The sequence below is a fragment of the Chrysochloris asiatica genome, unplaced genomic scaffold, assembly GCF_000296735.1.
Source record: "Chrysochloris asiatica unplaced genomic scaffold, ChrAsi1.0 scaffold00130, whole genome shotgun sequence".
NCBI lineage: Eukaryota > Metazoa > Chordata > Mammalia > Afrosoricida > Chrysochloridae > Chrysochloris > Chrysochloris asiatica.
In genome coordinates this window covers 7,107,496-7,132,102 of record NW_006408648.1, presented here as the reverse complement: position 1 = coordinate 7,132,102, position 24,607 = coordinate 7,107,496, and the positions used below count along the sequence as shown (strand labels likewise).

Sequence of the window (24,607 nt, the reverse complement as noted above, 5' to 3'; positions counted from 1 at the left end):
CAGCAGAGAATTCCTGGCTGCAGTCCAGGCAAAGGGGGCCGTCTCCTGGGATCCTGTGGCCTCTTCTGGGGACACTCTCCTGGTCCCTTGCCCAGGTTTTAGGGAAGGATGAGTGTTGGACTGGTGTGGTGTTCAGGGAGTTGGGCTCTTGGATCTGCCCTGACTGGTGCTAGGTCCCTGGGCTGTTAGTGAGCCTCTTCAGACTTCTAGTCATGTTAGTGGGACATTGCTTGCATATGTAAGGAACTCCAGTTACCGGAAGTGGAGAAGGATAGGGAACCAAGACCAGAAGATCCTCTTAGATTGGAGAGTTCCCCTGTCCATGCAGAGAAGGTTCTGCCAACCTTGGGGGACAGGTTGTGTGAATTGGGCAGAATCTGCAACCTGAAGCTTAAGCTCTGGGTGCCTCAGGGAGGTGACCAAACCAGACTGGAGGGCCAGCTCTGACCCTCAAGGCCTCCCTCCTTCCATCCCTTGACCTCTCCCTCTCCAGCTCAGTCCTCTGAGACCTCCTTTCTCCTGCTTCAACTCTAGGCGCCCCTCCAGAAGTCCAGCTGTCTTCCCAAGCCCTTCCCCAGCAAGGACTAGCCGAGTACACAACACACACAGTCTAACCTCAGACTAAATTTATCCCTTCCCTGAGCAGAGTGAAGGGTAGCCGACTCCCCGGGGAGATGGAGACAGACAGCACCAAGTGGTCAGCTCAGAGAAAGAGCCAGGGCTAAAATTGGACAGGGAGGTGTTTTTGGAGGGCCCCTCTAGCTCCTGCCCCATCTACTAGGGTTGAGACTAGAGTTGTGCTGAGTGGGGGATACAAGGAGAGAGGGGTGGGGCAGAAGGGCTAGAAGGAGACTCGGACTTTACCAATCCAGGGGCAGGTGGTGCCTGATCTGTGGTGGGCCGTCTCTGACCCCATGACTGCATGTAAGACACTGGGTTCTGGTTTAGGGTGTAGCCTGTGGGAGCTTGGGTCCCCAGCCTGGATGCTCCTGGCAGTTCAGCAATGCCAGGATCTGAGGTGCTCAGGTGGACCCAATGGGGCAGGACCAAGTGACTGGCTCTGGGGCCTCAGGCTCCCATCTGGCCCCGGGCTGCCTTCAAACAGGTGTTCAGTGGAAAGCGGCTGGAGGCTGAGTTCCCTCCTCATCACTCTCAGAGCACCTTCCGAAAGACCTCACCCACCCCTGGGGACCCTGCAGGGGAGGGGTCCCTGCAGAGCCTCACCTGCCTCATCGGGGAGAAGGACCTGCACCTCTTTGAGAAGCTGGGGGATGGCTCCTTTGGTGTGGTGCGCAGGGGCGAGTGGGACGCCCCTTCAGGAAAGACGGTGAGTCTGGGTCCTGAGGGGCGGAGAGTTGGGACTCTGTCTTGGTCATCCAGTGCTGCTGTCACAGAAATAACCTCAAGTGGGTAACTCTAACAACCAGAAATGTATCCTTAGTTCAGGAGGCTAGAAGTCTGAATTCAGGATGGTGGCTCTACAGAAAGGCAATGGCTCTCCCCTTTGGTTCTAGAGGAAAGTCCTCGTCTCTTTGAGCTTCTGCTCAGAGGAGATCTCCATGTGGCTTGGCAGCTCTCTTCCCCCATCTCTGCTCTACTCCCTTGTGTTGCTCTTGTTGTAAAGTGCTGTCGGGTCGATTCTGACCCTTAGCAACTCTGTATAGAGAGCAGCTGGTGAGCTTGAACTGCCGACCTTGTTGTTCAAACTGACTTTGTGGTCCAGTGCATAACCCACAGAGCTACAACAGGACTCCCTTGTGTAGATCTCTCTCTGTGTCAAAAGAGATTGACTCAAGACACACCCTAAACAAAATCTGTCTCATTAGCATGCCCAGATGGGATTGAAACCACAGGCATGGAGGGTAAGATTTGGGGGCTACAGTTGAACCCATCACAGATCCAGAGACTGGCAGTGCCCCCTGCTAGCGTATGAATGGGATGGTGACAGGTCACAACTTGCTTCGAAGTCCGTGCTTGGCTTTACCTAGGTACATGTATTCCTTTTTTCTGTTATAAAAGTAATGTACTCATAGACATTTGGAAACTATTTGAAAAATTGCCTATAATCCCACCACTCGGAGAAAGCGGAATCAGCATTTATGCCCGTTATTCCCCTCAAATATTTTGACGAATTTTGGATATGACTTAAATCTTACCCTTTCCTTTTGGCATTGTATATTAAAATTTCCTGCCAAGAATGACGTATGATAAAGCACACAGTTCTGACCTGCTGGGTCTCTCCACGTGTGTAGACCCATGTGACCCGTCCCCCAGCTGAGAACTGAGGGCAGTCAGTATCCCCTTCCTCCATAAGCTCTGACTTCTGTCACCATAGGCTAGTTTTCATACTCCATTTACCTGTGGGAAAATGCACTGGACCACAAGGTCAGCGGGTCAGATTCACCAGTTGTTCCTCAGGAACCTTATACAGGGTCCCTATGAGGTGAAACCAACTCAACAGCACTTAACAACAACAACATCATTATCATATGGAGCATCTCTTTACTCCTTGTGTTGTTATATCACCAAGAATCCCCCCAGGAAGGGAAGGCACAGCTGAAAGCCTGTCCTAAGGCCCTTTGGTCCCCACCCTGGACAGGTGAGTGTGGCTGTGAAGTGCCTGAAGCCGGATGTGCTGAGCCAGCCGGAGGCCATGGATGACTTCATCCGGGAGGTCAACGCCATGCACTCGCTTGACCACCGCAATCTCATCCGCCTCTATGGGGTGGTGCTCACTCCGCCTATGAAGATGGTGAGTGCTGCTGTGAGGGTGTGGGGGAGGCCTTGTGGTCTCTGGGTCCCCAAGCCAGCTGCTCCCCACCAGTGCCTGTGGTCACTCCCTCCATTCTGAGTCCAGGGACTCCCAGGGTCCAGTCGTACTGGCATGTGTGCTGGCGCTCATGCCTAACTCTGGATTTTGTTTGTGCTCCTTGGCAGAGATTTGTACCCATGGGTGGGGCTGGCCCTGGAATTTGGGTTTTGGACTTGCTATTCTGAGCTTTGTCAGAGCTCAGTTTCCCCAAGAGAGAGTTTGCCTGGAGAAAGAGACCTGGGAAGCTATGGGACTCCCTAGAGTCTCAGAGGTCGGGTGGGGGGGGCGGGCATGGAGCATACCCTGGGACCTGCAGGAGGGCATGGGAGCCTGATCCTGGCTCATGCCTCCCTCTCTCACTGTGGCCTCAGGTGACAGAGCTGGCCCCTCTGGGTTCGTTGTTGGACCGACTACGCAAACACCAGGGCCACTTCCTCCTGGGAACTCTGAGCCGCTACGCTGTGCAGGTGGCTGAGGGCATGGGCTACCTAGAGTCCAAGCGTTTTATTCACCGCGACCTGGCTGCCCGCAATCTGCTGCTGGCCACCCGGGACCTGGTCAAGATCGGGGACTTTGGGCTGATGCGAGCACTTCCCCAGAATGACGACCACTATGTCATGCAGGAGCATCGCAAGGTGCCCTTTGCCTGGTGAGGGGCTAACCCATCCAGGGTCTGCAGAGCCAGGCCCAGGCCCAGGCCCGAGAGCTCCGAGGCCTTCTCTTTTCTCACAGCCCTGTCCCTGCCTGTTCCAGGCCTAGGGTGCCCTTCTTGAGTGCCCTTCTCTCCTGTTCATCTGGGTATTCGCAAGGGACCACAGGGATCAGTGTTGTGGGGCACTCATGTACTCAGTGGGGTATTAAAGGCTTCCTGGGGGGCTGTTTTTAAGCTCAAACCTGAAAGATGAGGGGACGTTAGCCAGACCAAGACTGATTGGTAAGCATGCTCCAGGGTGGTAAAGATGGATCCGAGCAGCAGGACCAGGACATGCCGGGCCTTGGAGACGGTGGCCAGGGCTCCCCACACCCTGTCCTGGTCCCTGTGTGGTCTTTTCCTGTGCTGGTGCCAGAGGTACCACGGAAGTGTGGGTGGGCTCCCTGCCTTGTGAGAAGAAGGGTTGGCCCAGTTCTGTTTGCCGGTGTATTAATTTGGGGGAACCCTAATAATGAAGGATGTAGAACCCACCTGCTTCTGTGCAGTCAATTCTGACTTATTGAGACCATGTACAGGGTTTCCAAAGCTATAAATCCTTATGGAAACAGAAAGTCTCCTCTTCCTCCCTTGGAGTGGCTAATGGAGTTGAACTGCCGACCTTGTGGTTAGCAGTGCAGTGCTGATCCTACAGCACCTCTAATAACTGACTTTATACTTAAATGGCCCTACATTCTGACTTATGCCTGTTGCCCTGGAGTGATTAATAGCACCCCCTTTCACACTCAGCATTCTTTGGATAATTAAGTAAGTTGACTTTTGTTGAAAATCTGCACAGTAAAAACATTCACCAATTCAAGTATCTACATGTATGATTCAGTGACACGGATTACATTCTTTGAGTTATGTAACCATGTTCACTCTCCTTTACTGAGTAGTTCCTCCCCCATTGACATAAACTCACTGCCCCCCCCCCCAGGTTCTTATCTTTCTAGTTGCTGTTGTCAAGTTGTCAAGTTGGTCCCATCTGTTGTTACTAAGTGACATTGAGTCGGTTCCAACTCATAGTGACCCTGCCTAGGATTTCTGAAGCTGTGCTTCTTGCAGGAGCAGAAAACCTCATCTTTCTCCTATAGCTTGTAGATTCAAACCCATATAGATAGCTTTTAAAATTAGAGCTTAGTTCTAAAAGCTGACACTTCTTGACTAGTTAAGCTGAACCATTGTTCAGTTTTAAGACGACTTTAGGGGATGTTTTTGGTTTTACTTTACCAATGATCTCAGGGCAATGGTTTCAAGCATTCATCTGGCCCCCATGGCTCCAGGAAGTCTAGAATCCATGAGAATTTGAACTTGTGTTCTGCATTGCCTCCCTTTTGGTTAGTATTCCTCTATAGACTATTTGACATACTGTCGCCTGTGAAGGCAGGGTGTTCTGATTCCAACCTCACAGATGGAGGCTTAGAGATTTCTGACTTTCCCTGGACCCCGTTCCCTCTGAGTGACAGGTTCAGCTTGAGTCACCGAGGTTTTCTGGTTCTGTATCCAGGGCACCTGCCTGCATGCTCTCTGTACCTCAGCCCACTCTGGAGCACCGTGTCTCTAAATTCACTCTGGGGGTGCTTGGGTGAAGCCTGTGTGGCTGTTTCTACACATTGTGGTTCTTCCCCAAGCCCTGTCCAGATTTCCCACCCACATCTTCCTGTTGAAGTGATCCAAATCCCAGGATCCTGCCTAAAAGCTGGAAACTCATTCTCCCCCTGCCTCTGAGACCTTATCCCCCGATACCCCATCCTCATCCCATTCTGGAGACGTTTGACCTTCCTTTCCCTGTTTCACAATCCCCACACTGCACACCGTCTCCCACCCACCTTAGGGTGCATTTGAACATAAGACCTGGCTCTAGATGATTTTCTTCCAGCCTGTGCACCTCAGTAGTCCTGTCTCTGCACACCACTTACCAGTACATGCCATTGAGCTTGGCACCCTGAGGGGGGGGATGGGGGGCACCAGCAAATGCTTGTTGAATGGACGAATGAGTTTGTTCAGGTAGGGGTGCTCTGAGTGGCCTTCTGTTTGACCCCTGCCTCTGCCAGGTGTGCGCCTGAGAGCCTGAAGACACGCACCTTCTCCCATGCCAGTGACACCTGGATGTTTGGGGTGACGTTGTGGGAGATGTTCACCTATGGCCAGGAGCCCTGGATTGGCCTCAATGGCAGTCAGGTGAGGGGCTGGGCATGTGCTTCTTGTAGAGTTGGGTGGAGCTTCTTGCTATCTTGTTATTATTATTCCTGGCTCATGGCCTAGTTTTGTGGGATTGTTGGCTCTCACGGATGGGTCTTCCCTCCCCTAAACCCCCAGCCATGTCCTCATGACTCTGAGGGATAACTGAGAGAAGTGACAGTTACAGACTCCAGGGCAGGCAGAAACTGGGTTTCTTGCTGTTGGTAGACATCCACTTGTCCTGAGGGCCCAGGCCCCGGTCTATGCTGGCTACACTGGCCTTTCCTTTGGAGGGCAGATGGATGGGTAGGAAGTGCTGACACTCTGCACACCCCCAGATCCTGCATAAGATCGACAGGGAGGGTGAGCGCCTGCCACGGCCCGAGGACTGCCCCCAGGACATCTACAACGTCATGGTTCAGTGCTGGGCTCATAAGCCGGAGGACAGACCCACCTTCGTGGCACTGCGGGACTTCCTGCTAGAGGTCTGCCCCTGGGAGCTGGGTGTCCCGGGGAAACTCCTGTCTGTGTGGGTGGTTCCAGGTTCAGTCCAGGTGGGAAATGACCTGTTGGTGCCCACAGGCCCAGCCCACGGACATGCGGGCCCTTCAGGACTTTGAGGAGGTGGACAAGCTGCACATCCAGATGAATGACGTCATCACCGTTATCGAGGGAAGGTAAGGGTAGAGCTGTTGAAGAGCATGGTCTTGGCTGGGGTTCCCACCCGAGAGATTTCCTGGCCAGCCTACTTGCATCACCCTTTTCCCCATTCGCCTTCAGCCCTGGCTGTGTGGTTCAGGGCCAGAGTACCATTATGGCATGGAGTCCCGAGTGGTCCTAGAGCTCCTGAACATTCCTTCTCTGATCCATTCCTCCCTACCTCCACCCAACTCCAACTATTGACTCTGGGTGCCTTGGAGAGCCCAGAGTCAGCCCCACCCTGGCCGGGCCCCACCCTCTTCCTGTGGGCAGATCTGCCTTCCCCCCACAGTGAGCCTTCTTTCCCTCCCAAGGGCTCCTCCACCCCCTTCCTTGCTGCAGTCTCCCCTCTCTGGCTCTCTGTTCCCCATCCCTTGGCTGTGTGTGCCACCCCCTCTATGCACACACGTGTCTCTGCCTGCGGGCACCATCTCCTGAGTCACCACTCCTACCTGCAGCCCCCGCAGCAGCTCCTCCACGGCCAGCCTCTGTTATCTGATCCCTGAGTATCTGAGGAACTGGTGGGGCAGGGTTGAGGTGTCTTTGGGGCAGTGGGTGAGCACTGAAGGCCAGGAAGAAGAGCAGCGAGGCAGAGGGAACTCCGTGACTCGGACCAGGCAAGGATTAGGGCACAGGGGGGTGGTTTTCCTCATCTTTTCTGCTCGGACTTCAAGCTTGGGGCCTGCGGGTATGAATCAGGTTGGTAGGGTGCCCTATGGGAGAAGAATAACACCTACACTCACTGTGGCCCCAACACCTCTTGGAGAGGCCAGAGCCCCCTTCCCTGTGGGCACAGTGTCTGGGAACAAAAATGGCCTGTCATGCCAACAGATGACAAGGTTGTGATTGGTGGGCTAGTGGTGGTGGGAGAAAGCAGAAAGCTTTTAAAGCTGAGAGGCCTGGGAGATCAGGGGGTGAATCCATGCTGTGGGGTTGGAGCTGAGGGGCCAGGGAGGAGACTGTAGTCATGGTACATTGGGCTACCACCAAGGTTTTTCCCTCATGGCCACAGAGCCCTGGACTTGACCCCTCTTCTGCTCCCAGACATCGCCCACACACCTCCAGGCCTTTACCATAGCACCCCACTCTCTTGCTCTCAGTGGGAGCTGGTGCCAGGTCCAGCATTCCCTGGGGGTTGACTCAGGCACTCCTGTGTTTCTGGGGTGTGTGTCTTGAGCCAGCACCCTGGGTCATAGCTGGAGTGAGGCGTGCAATGGGGGGTGGGCAGGGGTGCGGCTCCTCCTGGGAGGCCCCAGGGTCATGGGTGCGTCTGGCCCCACCCTTCCGTCACAGCCTCCAGTTGGCCCTAACTTCTGACTCTTCCACTGCCTGTCAGCAGTGTGAGTTCACCAAGCCTCCAATCCCGACTTGAACCTTTGCGCCTGCCCTTGGTCCTGGCAGCAGCCTAGGAGGTGGGAGGTGAGGGACAGAAGGCATAGCAGCATGTGGGTCAGTGGTGTCTGAGCTGTAGCTCTGCCCCCTTCTTCCCAGTCCCCAAGGAGCTCTGTGCTTGTTTTGCTAACTCGTCTCCAAGGCTCTGGGTGGCTGGGCTCTCGGCTCCTGTGTATCACTCCAGCTGTGGGCTCGTTTGTATATGTGGGTCTCTGGTTCTGTCTCTTTCTTAGCTTGGCTCTCAGCTCTCTCCAGATCTGTGTTCTTTTGTTCAGCCTTGGATTTACTTAGGCTGAATCTGTCTCTAGTGTTTGCTTCCTAGACTAGAATCCTTGTCCCAGCTCCAGCCTGCTCTTTAGGAAGAGTACATTCCAAGGTAGCAGCTGTGGGCAGAGAGAGGACCCCTAGGTCTAAGGTGAACTGACCTGTGGGGCTAAATTCTGAAGGGTAACTGAATGACTGTTCTTCTTCAGGGGTCTTATTTGGATGCCACACAAAAATAGAACTGGTAAAGGAGGGCAAGGATTTTTAAATCCACTGAGGGACCCTTGGCCTTCCCTGGTCCCAGTAGTCTTTTGCTTCATATGTGTATGTATATTGGGTTGTCCCCTGAGACCATGGGCTGCCTGGGACACCAAGAGGGAGGGAGGTGTGGGTGGTATTTTGAGCAGAATTTTTAGGCAACATTTGTGCAACCATTTCTGGTATACCTCGGGGCAGGGCTGTGACAAGGGGCTGAGATTACCAGCAGCTGGATCCCAGCAGAACTGAGATTGCTTTAGACAGTTCTCAGCTCAGGCCTCAGTTTCCCGTTTTGCAGCTACTTCTTCACATCTTGCCGGTCCCAAGACTCTGTTGTGGAGGTTCGAGGGCAGCAGGAAATAAATGTTTCAGTATGGAGGTGCTGGGCCCTTTTCTTACTCCCCCAGGACTCCCCATCTGTCTTTGCTTCCGTGACTGCCGGATGGTGGGCCCCATGGTGCCATGGAGACCTGGCCTGTTCATGGAAGGGGAGGAGAGGGTGTGGCTGAGCCAGCAGGTGGGAGGGGCTGGAGACTTAAGGGCAGTGAGATGTGGTGGAAGTGAGGTGTGTGTGTTGGGGGCGGTATCCTGCTGTTCCCTGGGGGTCTCTTCTCTCATAAACTCTGACTCCCCCTCCCCCAGGAGCAAGCCTTTTCTTAAAGAGGGTATTGGACTCAGAGCAGTCATGGGAACTTGTGCCCCCTCCGGGTCTTGGTTCTCACAGAACTGGGTCCAGAGGAAGTATCTGTGTGAGGAGTTGTGTCCAGAGGAGATGGGTGGAGGGAGTACCCTGGACATGAGCCCTCTCCATCCTGCACGGTGTCCCCGCCTTGGCTGTGTTTCCCACCCAAGTCAATGAGCACCTCTGAAGGGTTGTGGAGAGCAGGCGCCAAGGTCTAGGCCCTGGGGTGGGTGTCTGTGAGGGGGATGAAGGTCTGTCCAGTGGAACCCGTGCTGGTGGGGGAGAACAGCCCAGTGCCAGGCGCTCCCTCTGCCCCAGCCTCCCGTCTCCCAGCTTTTTGGGGTCCTTGAGCTATGCGAGCCCTGGTATGCAGTGGGGAGCCTTTTCTCTCCTCCTGTGAATGCTTTGTTCTTTTCAGATGGGCTTTGTCCTTCTCAGACTGTTTGTTGTCCTGTTTTCTTCCTTCCTTTCCTGCCCTTCCCAGCTGGAGGCCAGCATGGTAATCACAGGTTTGCTTTGTCTGTGGTGGGACCCTGTCAGGTGGCCTTGTGTACAGGGAGCAGAACTCGCTGACCCACCACGTGGCTCCGGAGGAGACACACGTCATTAGCAGGCCGTGTCCCCTCACCAAGTCTTGGTGCAGGTGCTCCGAATCCCCTCCTTCCTGCCATCCTCTGCCAGCCCCTCTTGGCTGGCTGCACTTGGGCAGAGGTCTTCATGGTTCCAGAACCAGTGAAGTAGGGGTAGGGTTGAAGTGAAGGTGTGAGTCATCACCCCAGTGTCCAGCACAGTAACACCTGGCTTTCACCACCCTACCTGCACCATCGGACACACAGGCTCCTCACAACGGGAAATGGAAGAGGGTCTCTGGTTTTTCTCATCACCTCTTCCCCCACCACCATCTAAGCCCTGGCTTAGGTAGCATCATCAGAGGTTTCATGTTTAGGACCATTTGAGCCTCACTGGGGGAGGACTTGTTGCTATTGTTAAGTGCCATCGAGTTGGTTCCAACTCAAAACAACCCTGGAGAGGGTTTCCATGGAGCAGCTGGCGAGTTTGACTGGCTCCCTGTAAATGCCTGTCTAACTGGAGTGAAGCACCTCTGGAGTCTCTGGGTGGTGCATACAGTTAATGCGTTCTACAGCTAACGCAGAGGCGCCTGGGGAGGAAGGCCTGGTGGTCTACCTGAGGCAGAGTGACCACTGGAAACCCTGTGGCGCACATGAAGTCTCCGTGAGTCAGTTGATAGGCTGGCAACTGGTGTTTCTGGAGCTCCTTCTCAGGAGGAGAGTGGGTGGAGAGAGTCCTGAAGCTGTGGCAGGAGTGTAGTGGGAAGTCCTGGAGGTACCTAAACAGGGAAGGAAGGTTTGGGGTTCCCAGAGTGCTGGCAAACAATGAAAGGTCTGCAGGTTAGGAGGAAAATGATAGAGAACTGGGTCCTGATGCCCTTGGTACCAAGACTCATGGTGGTTCCTTGGGTTTCTGCTAATAGATAATTGAGGGGCAGAGGGCAGTGGGAGACAGGATGGAACTGTCAGAAGGGCTCTGGCTTTGCCGTCTGAACACCTGGGTTTGAATCTTGGGTCTGCTCTGATCGTTCTGGTAATGTAGACAGGTCCTGTCACTTGTTTAAACCTGTTTCCTCATTTGTAAACTGAAGGAATAACTGATCCACCTGCTTACCATCTGCACCAGCCAGACACTGTTGGGAGGAGAGTGGCAGGTCATGGGTCCTGTACCCTTAGCCATCGCACTTCCTTTCTGCTGAGGTGGTCAGATACAGGGCATGAAAAGGGGCCCCCGCTCCCTGGGGTTGCCTCCCAGCCCCCGTGCCCTGATATTCACTATTGTCTATGTTGGGCAGGGCTGAGAACTACTGGTGGCGTGGCCAGAACACGCGGACGCTGTGTGTGGGACCCTTCCCCCGCAACGTGGTGACCTCCGTGGCAGGCCTGTCTGCCCAGGACATCAGCCAGCCCCTGCAGAACAGCTTCATCCACACGGGGCATGGCGACAGTGACCCCCGCCACTGCTGGGGCTTTCCGGACAAAATCGACGAGTGAGTACCTCCCAAGCAGGGCTGCCTCCTGACTTCACTGTCCCGGACTCCCAGCTCAGCACCTGGGCTCTCTCTGGATCTTGTCACCCCTTCCCTCCATAAAGAGCCCAGATAGAGGGTCAAGATGCTTTAGTCTGAATCCTTGCTCTTCTGTTTGGAAGTTTGTGGGCAAGTCTTTTCACTCCTGAGGCTTAGTTTCATTTATATAGTGAATTGTGAGGGTTCCATGAGAGAAGGATTGTGAATGTTCTCAGCACATTAGAAAGTGCTGTGTAAATGCTGGGCCTCTTTAGAGGAGCATTGCTACTGATCTGCTTCCAGAGACCTTTTCCCAAGTCCATATCCCTAAGGCCAACGTGCCAAGTCTGTAGCCCCTGGCAGCTATTCCACAGATGGGAGTACAAATGTGCTCACCCTTTGAAGCTCCTAGTCCACATCGACCTCCATTGCAAAGTAGTTGGGCAGTGAGAGATTGTGGTACAGTGTCTCTCACCTGTGGAAAGTTCATGGTGCTGATGCGGGAGCTCTCACACACAGTGCCAAACAGACCACCAGTCACAACGCACATGCCTCGCCATCTCATCCACTCAGCCTTTCCCTTTCCACACTGTTGGCTTGATCTAGAGACATGGATAGCTCTGCCCCTCAGGAGCCTTCCACCTGTAAGCGATTTACCCACAACCACAAACAGGGGCCATTTCAGTGATGTTCACCCTCTTCTGACACCTGTGCACGTGTTTTCCTACTGTTTTCACTGTAGCTGTGTGCTCCTATCAGCAGTCTCTCTGTTGGGTTCATACACTTGTGGTAACGCACAGCCCAGCAGTACACATGGATCCCTGTGAACAAGGGATCTGAGCAGGGAGTAAGTCAGGTGCCAACATGGCCACCCAACCTAGCTTTGTACCTGGGAGGGGCAAGACTGAGGTCATCAGGGGCACCTGTGTTCTTAGAGGACACAGGAGAGGAATTAGTCACTTCCTGTGTGCCCTGCCCCAGGGAGCCGCCCCACAGCTCTGCCTGGTCTCTCTTCTGGCTCCAGGGCAGTCCAGGCCCTGACCTCTGTACCCCTTTCTGCTGCTAGCCTCTTCAGACCCTCAGTTCTACTCCTAGAGGCATGATAGAGTAGACCCTGCAGTCTCCATGCCCACCCATCAGGATGGTCAGCTCTGGGAGGTGGGGACTTTGTCTCCTGCAAAGGCCTCGGAGAGCTGGAGCCAGAGGCAGACACTTTCCAGAGGAGGCCCCAGTGCTCTCTGCCCCACTGCTGGCATGCTGGGGCCAGCCCAGCCCCATTCCTGTTAGCTTTAATCAACCCCAGTGACTAAGTCCCAGACATTGATAATGATACTTGGGCAGGGGTTGTGAGTGAGTCAGGAGCAGGGTTGGTGGGGAATAAACTGCCTCTGCTTCCAGCCCCAGCCCCTACCCTTCCTTCTGGCTGTGGGGCAGAAGGCTGTGCCCACTCTGACTGGGGGTTTGGTAGCCTGCTGCCTCTGCCAGCTCTCCTGGCAGGCCTGGCATGGAAGGACAGAGTGTGCTAGTAGGTGAGTGCCTGGTGTGTATACCTGGGCCAGCCTCCACCACCTCTGGTGGGTACCTCGGAGTGAGGAGGGTCTGCTCTGACCCTGTGGGATGCTGCTGGAGCCCCTGAAGCCCTAGCTTTGTAACTGGTGGTCTTTCTTGGCTCCTCCCCATGATGTCCTCCTTTTATACCCTAAGTACACAGAAGGGAAACAGATTGGGGGTCAGACCAAAGTTCTGCCATTAGTTTCTTCTAAGATGAGCAGCTTTGGCCAGATGATCCCTGGATACACAGGATGCCAATTACTACCTGACCTGGGGACGGGGCCCGGTGTCTGGCAGAGTTCTCCCCATGATTACCCCCACCCCTTCCCTGCCCTCTGACCTGGCTCTCTTCCCCACAGACTGTATCTGGGAAACCCCATGGACCCTCCTGACCTGCTAAGTGTGGAACTGAGCACCTCCCGACCCACCCAGCACCTAGGAAGGGTGAAAAGTAAGAGCTCTCCCAGCTCCCTGGGGTCCCTCTGTTCATCAGTTATCCAGGAAGGCCACCTTGAGCCCATTGGTCTGGCTCTGGGACAGTGGGTCAAGGGGACAGCTGTGTCCCTGGCTCCCGCTCGGCGTGGGGTGGAAGACAAGTAGCAGCTGTATCCGCTGAGGTGGGCATCCTCGGCCGGTCCTGCGTCAGCCCTGCCGCCTTAGTTCCCTTCTCCCTCCTCGTCTGCACTCACCATGCCCAGATCCTGGCTTTCCTCACTTCCCCCTAATCCTGCTTTCCTCTCCGGAGCCAACACCACCCCTTCATTGGGCCAGGAGCCTCATGCATCCCCTGGATCCTGCGCCTGCCATTCCGGAACACAGTTCCTCATCCTGCCCGCCCCATTGTCTCCCATTTGCTGTCGGGTTTTGTACATTCACTTGCTATTCAATGCTCTCTCTCTCTTCTCTCTCCCCAACTCTGCCCTCGCCTCTCGTCTGGCTTTGTCTTCTCTCCCTTGTCCTCTGTCACTCTCCTGTCCTCTCTGCATGGCCTGTCTTGCAGGGGAGCCTCCACCTCGCCCACCTCAGCCTGTCATCTTCACTCAGAGTAAGTGGGGCTGCACTGGATGCCTTGGCCCCTGCCCCCGCCCCCTCTCTCCTCTCATCCCTCTCCTCCTGGAAGGTACATAACCCTGGCGGCTGGGTGGGAGGAAGCGGGTGTGTGCTGTGAGCTTTTGCTGCTGACCTGGCCTGGCTGGCCTACCTTCCCCCATCCCACACCCCAAAAACCTAGGTTTTTGCAGCAGGTCCTGGCACCCACCCCGCCCATGCTCTTGACAGTGCCCGGCCCTGCCTCGCTGCTTCTGGGACCCACAGAGGCCATGGTATAGGACATCGTGGTAGTTGGTCAGGACCACTGTCCTCTCCAAGGCTGCTCCTGGTTTCTTGGACAGTGGGGGGAAGCCCATGGCCCTGTGTCTGCACTAATGGTGTGTGCAACGGGTGGGGTAGGGGGTCACTAACCAGGGCCCAGGGTTGATGGAGGGAGCCTCCGAGGCAGGTGAGAGCATGGCTTTCCCACCCCAGTAGAGGTGGAGGCAGGGACCCACCAGCCCAGGTCAGTGCTACAGCGCACAGAGCAGGTCCCACCTTCCTGTCAATGGGTTCTGTATACACTGAGAATCTTGACCTCTGCGAGCTGCCTTCTGGAAGAACTGGATGGGAGTTGGTGGGAGATACCTGGCTTTCTAACCCATTCTTGTCCTCTTTGGTTCCCTCACCCCCTTCTGACTTGGCCTCCCTGTTGGGGTTTCTGTTTCCATCACAGAACCCACCTATGACCCTGTGAGTGAGGACCAAGACCCCCTGTCCAGTGACTACAAGAGGCTGGGCCTGCGAAAGCCAGTTCTGCCCCGAGGGCTGTGGCTAGCGAAGCCCTCAGCCCGGGTGCCAGGCACTAAGGCAGGTCGCAGCATCGGGAGGGAGGTCACGCTCATCGACTTTGGTGAGGAGCCTGTGGCCCCCACCCCACAGCCGTGTGCACTCTCCCTGGCGCAGTTGGCCATGGATGCCTGCTCCTTGCTGGATAAGACCCCGCCTCAGAGCCCCACACGGGCACTGCCCCGTCCCCTGCACCCCACACCTGTAGTGGATTGGGACGCGCGCCCACTGCCCCCGCCACCCGCCTACGATGATGTGGCTCAAGATGAGGATGACTTTGAGGTCTGCTCCATCAACAGCACTCTGGTGGGCGCTGGGGTCTCTGCTGGGCCCAGCCAAGGCGAGACCAATTACGCCTTTGTGCCTGAGCAGGTGCGACTACCCCCACCCTTGGAGGACAACCTGTTCCTCCCACCCCAGGGTGGGTGCAAGCCGCCCAGCTCAGCCCAGACGGCAGAGATCTTCCAGGCACTGCAGCAGGAGTGCATGCGGCAGCTGCAGGCCCCGGCTGGCTCCTTGGCCCCCTCACCCAGCCCTGTGGGTGATGACAAGCCCCAAGTGCCCCCCCGGGTGCCCATTCCCCCTCGGCCCACCCGCCCCCGCGGGGACATGTCTCCAGCCCACTCAGTTGAAGACGAGATGGGGCGATGGCCTGAATCTGCCTCTCCTCCCCGTGTCCCCCCCCGGGAGCCTCTGTCACCACAAGGCTCACGGACTCCCAGCCCCCTAGTGCCACTTGGCAGCTCCCCACTGTCACTCCGGCTCTCAAGCTCACCTGGGAAGGCCATGCCCACCACCCAGAGCTTCGCTTCCGATCCCAAGTACGCCACCCCCCAGGTGATACAGGCACCTGGCCCTCGGGCTGGTCCCTGCATCCTGCCCATCGTCCGTGATGGCAAGAAAATCAGCAACACCCACTACTACCTTCTACCTGAACGCCCACCCTACCTGGAACGCTACCAGCGCTTCCTGCGCGAGGCCCAGAGCCCTGAAGAACCGGCCCCTTTGCCTGTGCCCCTGCTGCTGCCCCCACCCAGCACCCCGGTCCCCGCCGCCCCCACTGCCACCGTTCGACCAATGCTGCAGGCTGCCCCAGACCCCAAAGCCAACTTCTCCGCCAACAACAGCAATGCTGGGAGTCGGCCGCCATCCCTGAGGGCTACTGCTCAGCTGCCACAGAGGGGCTGTCCTGGGGATGGGCCAGAGGCTGGACGGCCTGCAGACAAGATCCAAATGGTGAGTACCAGGCCTGGTTGTGGGCAGGGCAGGGTCTGAGGGACCCATAAAACGGGCCCAAGCAGTGCTGATGGGGTGGGTGTGCCCAGCTACAGGCCATGGTGCATGGGGTGACCACAGAGGAGTGCCAGGCTGCCCTGCAGAGCCACAGCTGGAGCGTGCAGAGGGCTGCCCAGTATTTGAAGGTACCATCACCTCCTGCCCACTCCGGCTTTCAGGGGTCCTGAAGGCTGGTTCTGCTATTCCCATACCCCTTATCTCCTGGCTCTGGCTCTCCGTTCCCTCCCTAGTGTGGTGCCCTTGGGCCCAGCGTGTTTCATGGTACTATCCTCTGCCTTTCAGGTGGAACAGCTCTTTGGGCTGGGTCTGCGGCCGAGGGGTGAGTGTCACAAAGTGCTGGAGATGTTTGACTGGAACCTGGAACAAGCTGGCTGCCACCTTCTGGGCTCCTGTGGCCCTGTCCACCACAAGTGAGTGAGCCCACACCCTGCCCCAGCTGCCTGTCCCAGGAGGACTGTAACTAAACACCACACTAGGAAAAGCCAGGGCTCCCTGGCTGGCAGGAGGAAGGAAAGGCACCAATCTGAAGGAACAGGCAGTTTGGGTTCTAAATAGTTTCTCTTAAACAAATTTATTTAGAACTGTAGGATGAGTGAAAAGAGAATTGGAGCCCCTTGAGTTGAAGGGGGGCTGCTTCTCTGCCTCTTTGTAGTGACGCTCAGTGGGCTTGAAGGAGCGGCAGTCCTTTTCACCTCTTTGTTGCACTTGAGTCCAAAGTGTAATATGAAGGTCACATGCCTTTTTAAAGGACCGTCCAGACTTCACCCCAAAGATTCATTCCTTCCTTTTTATAAGAAGTATTAAAATGTGTATTTATAAATACCATATAATAATTTATAACATACATACATGAAAGCTTGAACAGGTCAGAAGGTGGTGAGCCTTGGACAGATGTTGGGTTTAAGACTTGGCGGCAGTGGTACAGCCGGCCTCCAGCCCTCACTGCTTCGGTAGTTGTAGCGCCTCCTGTAAAACGTGTCTCAATAACAGTGCCTGCCTCACCGAAGTGCCCAGAAGGACCAGCGTGAGGTGCATCTGTCACTCGGCACACAGCCACTGTGAATGTTAGATACTATCACATGACTGTTAAGAATTTGCATCCAGATAAGTTTAAGCTTCTTTGTACATGTCGCCCTCGGTTACTCTTAATACACAAAAGTACTGCGCTCTGTTTTTTTCACAGCTTATTAAAATAAAAGGGGAAAAAAGCATCTCAGGATGCTAAGTTCCAAAATTAGTGTTTAGAGCTACCAGTTTTCAAGGAGTCCTGGTGTGGTTCTGTAGGATAAGCACTGGACTGCTGACCACAAGGTCAGTGGTTCAAACCCACCAGCTGCTCCTTGGGTACCCTTTACAGAGTCATTGAGAACGGATTCTGTGCCACTAACAGCAGCCACCACCACCACCAAATTTTAAACAATTTACTTGGTCCTAGGAAGCATTGACTTGCTGTGACCTGCTAGTGTCCACACACCTTGGATATTCCGTAATCTGTGTCATGAGCCCGGTTGATGGAAGGACTTGGCTGTTTTTCATCCTATAGGCGCTGAGACTCGTGTGGAGAACCAGAGGGTCTTCCCTGAAGGGAATCATTTGATCCCGTCCATCCGACAAGGGTGGAGCGATGCCCCCGTCCAGGTCTGGAGGACTAACTGCTACTTGCTGCCCCAGTGGGCAGAGCGAGGCTAAGGCAGCAGGAGGCTGGGAGCCCCACCTTGCCCGTTCCTCCCTCACCCAGCGCTGTCTTTGCACACCTCAGAGCAGCCCTTCGTGCCCCAGCCACTGTGTGTGGGGGGCCTTGTGCAGGCAGGTCTAGGGGCTGCTTCAGCAGGCCCTACTGGACGGCCTGCCTCTGGCTCCAGTCCATGGCCATGACTGGAGTGGTGCCCGCAGGCCTTGCCCAGGGGACGAGACAAAGGAAGAAGGGAGGGGTGTGTTGGCTACACTGAAAAGAGAACCAGCACCCTGGTGGGTCCTGCCCAGGGTTAGACCCTTCTTCAGGACAGGCAGTTAGTTAGACATGTGGGTTATGACCATGGACATACTATGTTTTTGGTCTTCGCATCTTGTGCCTGGAAATAGCCCTAGGTGGCTCAGAAAGCTGAGAAAAGGTGCCAGGCCATTTACTGGCAGGGCCCAAGGCCCCAGGACTGGAAGGAGACCAAGGGGGCAGCTGCCCTGGAGGGATACCAGTGCTTCCTCTGTACCCCAGCGCTCCCTCCTGTGCTGTTCTCTGTTTCTCCACCAGCCTCTGTCGCCAAAGTTGCTGTCCCAGCTAGTGATGCCTGCTTCTTCCAGAGAAATAAAGCTAGTTTCTATTTTATGTTACTCATTTGTACCTGCCTGTTTGTTTTTTTTGCCTCCTGGTAACATAGTGGTTATGAGTCAGGCTGCTAACCTCAAGATCAGCAGTTCAAACCTACCAGCTATTCCGCGGGAGAAAGATGGGGCTTTCTGCGCCTGTAAAGATTTGCAGCCTCGGAAACCTTATGCAGGGTCACTATGAATTGGAACTGACTCCAAGGCACATCACACCACTAAGCAAGCTACTTTGCAAAACTGCATGCCTCCATGTGTCCAGTGCTGCAGGACTGTGGCACCACCTGTAGGCAGAGGGAGGAAGTGCAGGTCTGGGACATCTCCCTTTCCAGAGTACATTCTGGGATTAATGTAGCCACTGACTCTCACATTCCCCACTGTTTTGCTCTTTAGGTCTCCACAAGGCAGATAAACGCCAGGAGAGAGTGCAATAAATTAACGGAAGCTAAGTGAGAAACTTCAGTAACAAGACTTCATATATACAATATTTTCTTCTTGTTTTTCTGAATAAAGTATTGACATGATTCCAGAATAACCTAAAGGTGTTAAGAATGCACAGTAAGTCTTCTCTCTCCCACTCCCCCATCAGCTGTCCAGTTTCTCTCCTCAGAATCGACCTTTATCACACTTCTTACGCAGTCTTTTTCAGATAGTTGAAGAGTTCATAGGCATACTAGAAGAGCCCGCCTCCTCATTCTTGGGTTGGAGTGTTAACCTGCTTCTTGTTCCTGGGTGCTGTCTAGTCGATTCTGACTCAGTGGCCACATGTGACAATGTAGAACTGCTCCCTGAGGTTTTAGGCTGAAATCTGTATGGGAGCAGATCTCTAGGTCTTCCTTCCGCAGAGCTGGTCGGTGGGTTCTAGCCACCGACCTTTTGGTTAACAGCCAGGCCATTGTACCACCAGGGCTCCTTTTGATGAAGGGATGTTTTGATGGTTTCTTTTCTCTGCAATCAACAACCATTCCAGTAAATCATGTATGAGGCTCATTTGTCACTGGCAAGTAACGCTACAGAATTAGGATTCCTGGGCCACAGAGTGCGCTTAAGCTGGAGCCTGCGGAATGCCCTCTGTAGGAGCAGTGGCTCCGGTTGGTTTTCACTCCCACCAGCGTGGGAGAACTGTTAGCAAGGGCGTCTTGTGAAGGTGGGGATGGTGTGTCTGTACAGATGTCCAGAAGATCCCTAAGGGAACTTTTAGCCACCACAACTGTGAGAAAATAAATCTGTTCTTTAAAAAGGGGGAGAAGGGGAAAGAATAAAATCGTGTCTGTGCAGTTTTTTTGTTTTAATAGTTTATCATGTTTTTGATGAAAGTTTACACAGCATGCTAGTAAACAAAATTGTTCAGTGACATGACTTTTTTTTTTTTACAATGTGTCAGCATTCTCTGTGTTCTGGATGTGTTTACATAGTTTGATTTGCCTTTCTCTTATGAATTAGCATTTTTTAAAATGGTGGAAAGAGACATAAAACATTTGCCAACCCAGCAATTTTTCTGTGTGTACTTCAGGAACACGATTACATTCAGTTGTACAACCATCGTCACTAGCCTTCTGTTATGTTTAACAATACTTTTGATTTTTTATTGAATGACCACAGTATCTGCAAGAGAGCTTTTATAGCCGTTGTTGCTGTTGTTAAAGTGCCTTCAAGTTGATTCCAGCTCTTAGCGATCCTGTATAGGGTTTCCGAGGAGCAGCTGGTGAGCTTGAATCGCTGACCTTGTGGTTCAAACAGACTTACAGACCAGTCCACACCAGAACTTCTTTATAGCTATTTTTTGTTGTTGTTCTGTGCCATGGAGTCGATTCCGACCCATAGCGACCCTGTACAGGGTTTCCGAGGCTATAAATCTTTACAGGAGCAGAAAGCCTCATCTTTCTCCCATGGAACAACTGGTAGTTTTGAACTGCTGACCCAGAGGTTAGCAGCCCTATTCATTACCACTACGGTACACCCTGCTATTTTAGTAACCACTTTACAGCAAAATATTTCTCTATGCAAGTTACGAAGTATATACATTGAATACATTCCAGGAATCTACATCATTTACATACTGACTATATTTACTACGGAGTCCTGGTGTGGTACTGTAGGATAAGCTCTGGACTGCTAACCGCAGGGTTGGCAGATCAAACCCATCAGCCATTCTTTGGGAACACTATACAGGGTTGCTATGAGTTGGAACTGACTTGACAACACTTAGCATATTTACTATACATGGAAATGCTTTTGAAGAAGAAACAATAAAATGAGAAAGCACACCTTATATCATTAATGTTTTTCAAGTTGTCCGACCACCAATAACAAACAGTGCTTAGGGAGCAAAAGCTTCCTTCTACTCTGGTATCCATGAATAAACTTTGGATTATAGATATTTGCCTATTTCATAGAATTTCACAACAGGGCAAATACAGTATTTATTTACCCTGTTGTGACTGAACAAATGAACATGTTTAAGTTGACCCATTTGCATTTTCCTTTCTAAGAGCTGCCTATTAATAACCTTGGCCCATTTTTAAAGCTAGATTGTTGATCTTTTTCTTCCTGGATTCAGGGAGCTTTTTATGTCAGAAGGAGATTAGCCCTTTGAGCTTCACAGATCATCAGAATTTGGGGAAAAGATGCACACCATGAGAAAGAAAGCTCTCATGGCTTAGGTTTAATAATGCAAAACAAAGACCGTATGGGGTGGGCCTGGACTTGCTCTCTCCTTCCAGTGTCTGCAGTGTCTGTGGGCCTCTGTGGTGAGCCCTGCACTTTGAAGCTCTGAGGCCCCGGAGGTCCTGAGCTCTAAACATGAAGTGCACTCTGTTTACTAAGGCAGGAATTAAGTTATTTTTAACTAATTTTAGTTAAATATAGCATGTAAGTAATCTTTGGGCATGGCTGTTTGGCCTTGAACACGTCATTTAGCCTTTCTGAGCTTGCTTTATTGAATGGTAATGACTCAAGGTCACGTAGGTAAACCATTGGTAGTTTAGTAAGTATCTAATGAACTGTGATTTGTTACAAGTTGTATTTCTCTTCATGTTTCTGCATGCCTCCACCCATCAGGAGTTTACAAGCTGAACTGATTGCAGCTCTGCCTGTAATTGTTTTTTCCCTTTTCCTCATGTTTAGGAAACATTGTTTTGCTACACAATCATCTTATTTATAGATAGTAGACATTTTTGGCTCCATTAAAGTAAACGTCATTTTTTTTGTAATCAATGACCGACTTTTGTATGCTTTTGCAGCATTTAAGAGTCCATTTTAGAAAGATTTTTGTTAATTAGAATGGGATGCTGAAGTAACTATGGGCTTCTCGAGGTATTAGGAAAGCCAATGCACTTTTTTTTTTTTAACTTTGTTGTTTATTGAGTGAAGGTTTACAGAGCAGATCTTGTTTTAACAGTCAACAAATCATTTACTTTGCTTTATTACATGGTTGCAATCTTATGGGTGTACCATCAGTTAACAGTTTACCTCTATTCACTTTAACTCTTTACATTCCTCCCTGTGTCTCCCACTAACTCCCTGTATATTGCCTGCCCCATCACCCATGATAACATGTGTCTGCCCTCTAGCTTGTGAATAATTTTACCCCCCCCACACACACATTCCTGTAACTACCATAGAATGTTTCTTTTTTCTTAGCTTTTCACAACAGTTGTTAAGTGTGGTCAAGTCTGCTCCAAACCATAGTGACCCTGTATAGGGTTTCCAAGGAGTGGCTTGTGAGTTAGAACCTTGAATCTTGCAGTTCAAACTGATTTTGCAGTTTAGTGCTTATCTTACAGCGCCCCACCAGGACTCCTTTACAACATTGATCTCATACAGTATTTGCCCTCTTTATGATTGACTAATTTCACTCAACATAATGTCCTCCAGGTTCAGCTGCTGAATTCTGTTACACACAATTTTTTGCACTGAGTTCATTTTGTTTGTGGGTTTTCTTTCCATTTCTGTTGTGTTACTGTTTACTAAATCTAATTTTCCTCTTATTTTGGTGTGAAGGTGTATTAACTTTCTTTGAGGCCACCCTGTAATTTATTAATCCCCACCCTCATCTCCCTGTTTAAAACAGTCTTTTATCTTGAAGTGTACTTGTCATTTGGAAGTTCTATATTTGTACTATTCCCTGTTTTTGCTTTGTAGTTGACTTCATTATAAATTGGCATCTCTGGTTCCCTATTTTTAGTCTTGTAGTTTTACTTTAAATAATTCTATCTACAGAGTTAAGGAGCTCTGGTAGTGTAGTGGTTACCAGTTGGGCTGCTAATCTCACAGTCAACAGTTTGAAACTACCAGCAGTTCTGCAGGCGAAAGATGAGGCTTTCTGCTTCCATAAATATGTATAGCCTAAGAAACCCTATATGGAGTTGCTATGAGTTTGAACCAACTTTACAGCACAGTACCACCACCATATACAGGGTTGCTGTGAATCAGAACTGTTTCGACAGCACTTAACTGCAACAAATATCTGGATTGAGTTCTGGATGGTGTTGTCATGTGTGGTAATCTCAGGTCTGCTGTTGTTGGTTCTCAGTCCAAATAACATCTTTTAGTATTTTTTTGTAAAGTTGGTCTTGTTATTACAAATTCCTTTAATTTTTGTATATCAAGAAATGTCCTTAATTTCACTGTAGTATTTGAGGGCTAGCTTTTGGTTGGCAGTTTTTCTCTCTCACAGTTTGTATATGTCATTCCATTACCTTCTGCCTGCGTGGTTTCTGTTGAGAAATCAGAGCTTAAATCTTATTGGTTCTGCTTTGTAGGTAACTTTTTGTTTTGGTTTTTTTTTTTCTGAGCTGCTCTCAGGATTTTCCTTATCTTTAGTTTTGGAGAGTTTGGTTATGATAAGTCTTTGTGATTTTCTTTTGGAATCTATCCTGTTTGGAGTTTGTGCAGCTTCTTGTATGTTTATCTTTTGAACCTCTTTCATGATATTAGGGAAATTTTCTTCCAACAACTCTATGACAATTTTCTCTGTGCTTACCTCTTCCTGTTCTGGAATTCTGATCACCCATAAGTTATTCCTCTTCATGGTGTCCCACATAATCCGGAGGCTTTCCTCATTGCTTTCATTCGTTTTTTCTGATTATTTTGGCATACTAGTATTGAATATTTATCTTCACACTCACTAACTCGGGCTTCCATTGCTTTGAATCTTCTCCTTTGCCTTTTCGATGTATTGTGCATTTCTGAAACCTTAGTATTTATCTTCTGGATTTCTAATCGCAAGTTTGTATTGTTCAAATTTTGCATTTATTTTGTCTGTTCTTGTAGTGTTTTCTTGTATTCGGTTAAAGTTTTTTCTCTGTTCTTGCTGTCCTCAATCTTTTTGTCAGTTCTTTGAAGGTATTTAAATGCCATTCTTTTGAACTCTTTTTCAGTTAGTTCCATTACCTTTTCTTCCTCAGATAAGATTTCTGTTCACTTGAGCCATTCACTCTTGTTTGTTAGTATGGGCTAAAATTGTCTGTTGTCTCCGGGATATTGTGGTGGTGGTGTATTTAATTTATGATTGTAATGTTGATGTGTTCTTAGGCTTTCACCTGTGGGTGTCATTAGAGAATGGAAGTGTGTGCATCATTCTCGGTTCATGCACCTACATTTAGGGTGAGTGTGGCTGGTGTTGGCTGCTGTCTGTCATTGAGCAGGTGGTACAGGAGCTTGTATTGGCTCTTGCACAATGGGTGGAGCTGCAGAGGGTAACATTGTGGTTGGGCTGTATGGACACAGTCGCTGTCTTCTGTTGGGTGATAAAGAGGAGAAACAACCCCCCATACATACACATACAAGAAAACAAGACAATAAACCAACAAGCAACCAGCAATGAAAAGGGAAAATAAAAAGGAGAGTAAAGAAATAAAAATAGGTATCAACCAGAAACAACAACAACAACAAAATGGAGCTATAAGAGTATAAGAGAAAATAAAGGAGAGGGGGGAAAAATAGGTCAACCAACCAGGAAGAGGGAAGATGAAATGAGAGAGTAGAGGTTGGTAAAGATCAAAAGGAAAAATTAAGAGGACATTTGAGAAGAAAAGGAAAGATAAAATGGCGATAGATAAATTAATTCAAGGGACTAGAGAAGGAGAGAAGACGAAGAAAGCATGAGCAAAAACAATGAAAGGAAAAAAGCAAAACCAAAAAGAAAATAAAACCAACAACCCAGTGTAGTTGTTGTTGGATCTGGAGAGGAGAAAACTTAGGGAGTTTTGCCAGGGAGCTCCTGAGATAGATGCAGGATGCACTATCTGGAGTTTCCAATCTGTCTAGATATTATCTGTGTTCAGGGCACTCAATCCCAAAGTAGTTCTTTTTTTTTTTCCTTAAATGTTTTATTGTGAATTATGTGATCGTTTACATGGGAGAACATTAGTTTTACATTCATTCTATCATATATCATCTCATTGCCATGGTTACAATCTCCTCTATGCATCATCAACCAACCAAAAGGTATGACCTGCAAACCTGTCCCTTCCCCCCACAGTCTTCAGCACACAGTCCCTCTCT

At 51.2% G+C, this 24,607-nt stretch overlaps 1 protein-coding gene across 5 annotated transcripts in view; it reads left to right on the top strand.

The window, feature by feature from the left end:
• Positions 1 to 16,195, top strand: part of TNK2 (tyrosine kinase, non-receptor, 2) — a 24,258-nt gene extending 8,063 nt beyond the window's left edge. Inside the window, exons 3-14 of one of the 5 annotated variants that reach the window (XM_006869384.1) lie at positions 1,106 to 1,327; positions 2,600 to 2,752; positions 3,184 to 3,461; positions 5,558 to 5,684; positions 6,023 to 6,169; positions 6,267 to 6,361; positions 10,844 to 11,038; positions 12,967 to 13,058; positions 13,608 to 13,652; positions 14,373 to 15,721; positions 15,811 to 15,906; positions 16,064 to 16,195. In XM_006869384.1, the coding sequence (XP_006869446.1) occupies positions 1,106 to 1,327; positions 2,600 to 2,752; positions 3,184 to 3,461; positions 5,558 to 5,684; positions 6,023 to 6,169; positions 6,267 to 6,361; positions 10,844 to 11,038; positions 12,967 to 13,058; positions 13,608 to 13,652; positions 14,373 to 15,721; positions 15,811 to 15,906; positions 16,064 to 16,195 (2,931 nt within the window). The remainder of the gene's footprint in view (positions 1 to 1,105; positions 1,328 to 2,599; positions 2,753 to 3,183; positions 3,462 to 5,557; positions 5,685 to 6,022; positions 6,170 to 6,266; positions 6,362 to 10,843; positions 11,039 to 12,966; positions 13,059 to 13,607; positions 13,653 to 14,372; positions 15,722 to 15,810; positions 15,907 to 16,063) is intronic. The other 4 variants (XM_006869387.1, XM_006869386.1, XM_006869385.1 and 1 more) reach the window with 4 other exon arrangements.
• The last annotated feature ends 8,412 nt before the right edge of the window (positions 16,196 to 24,607 follow it).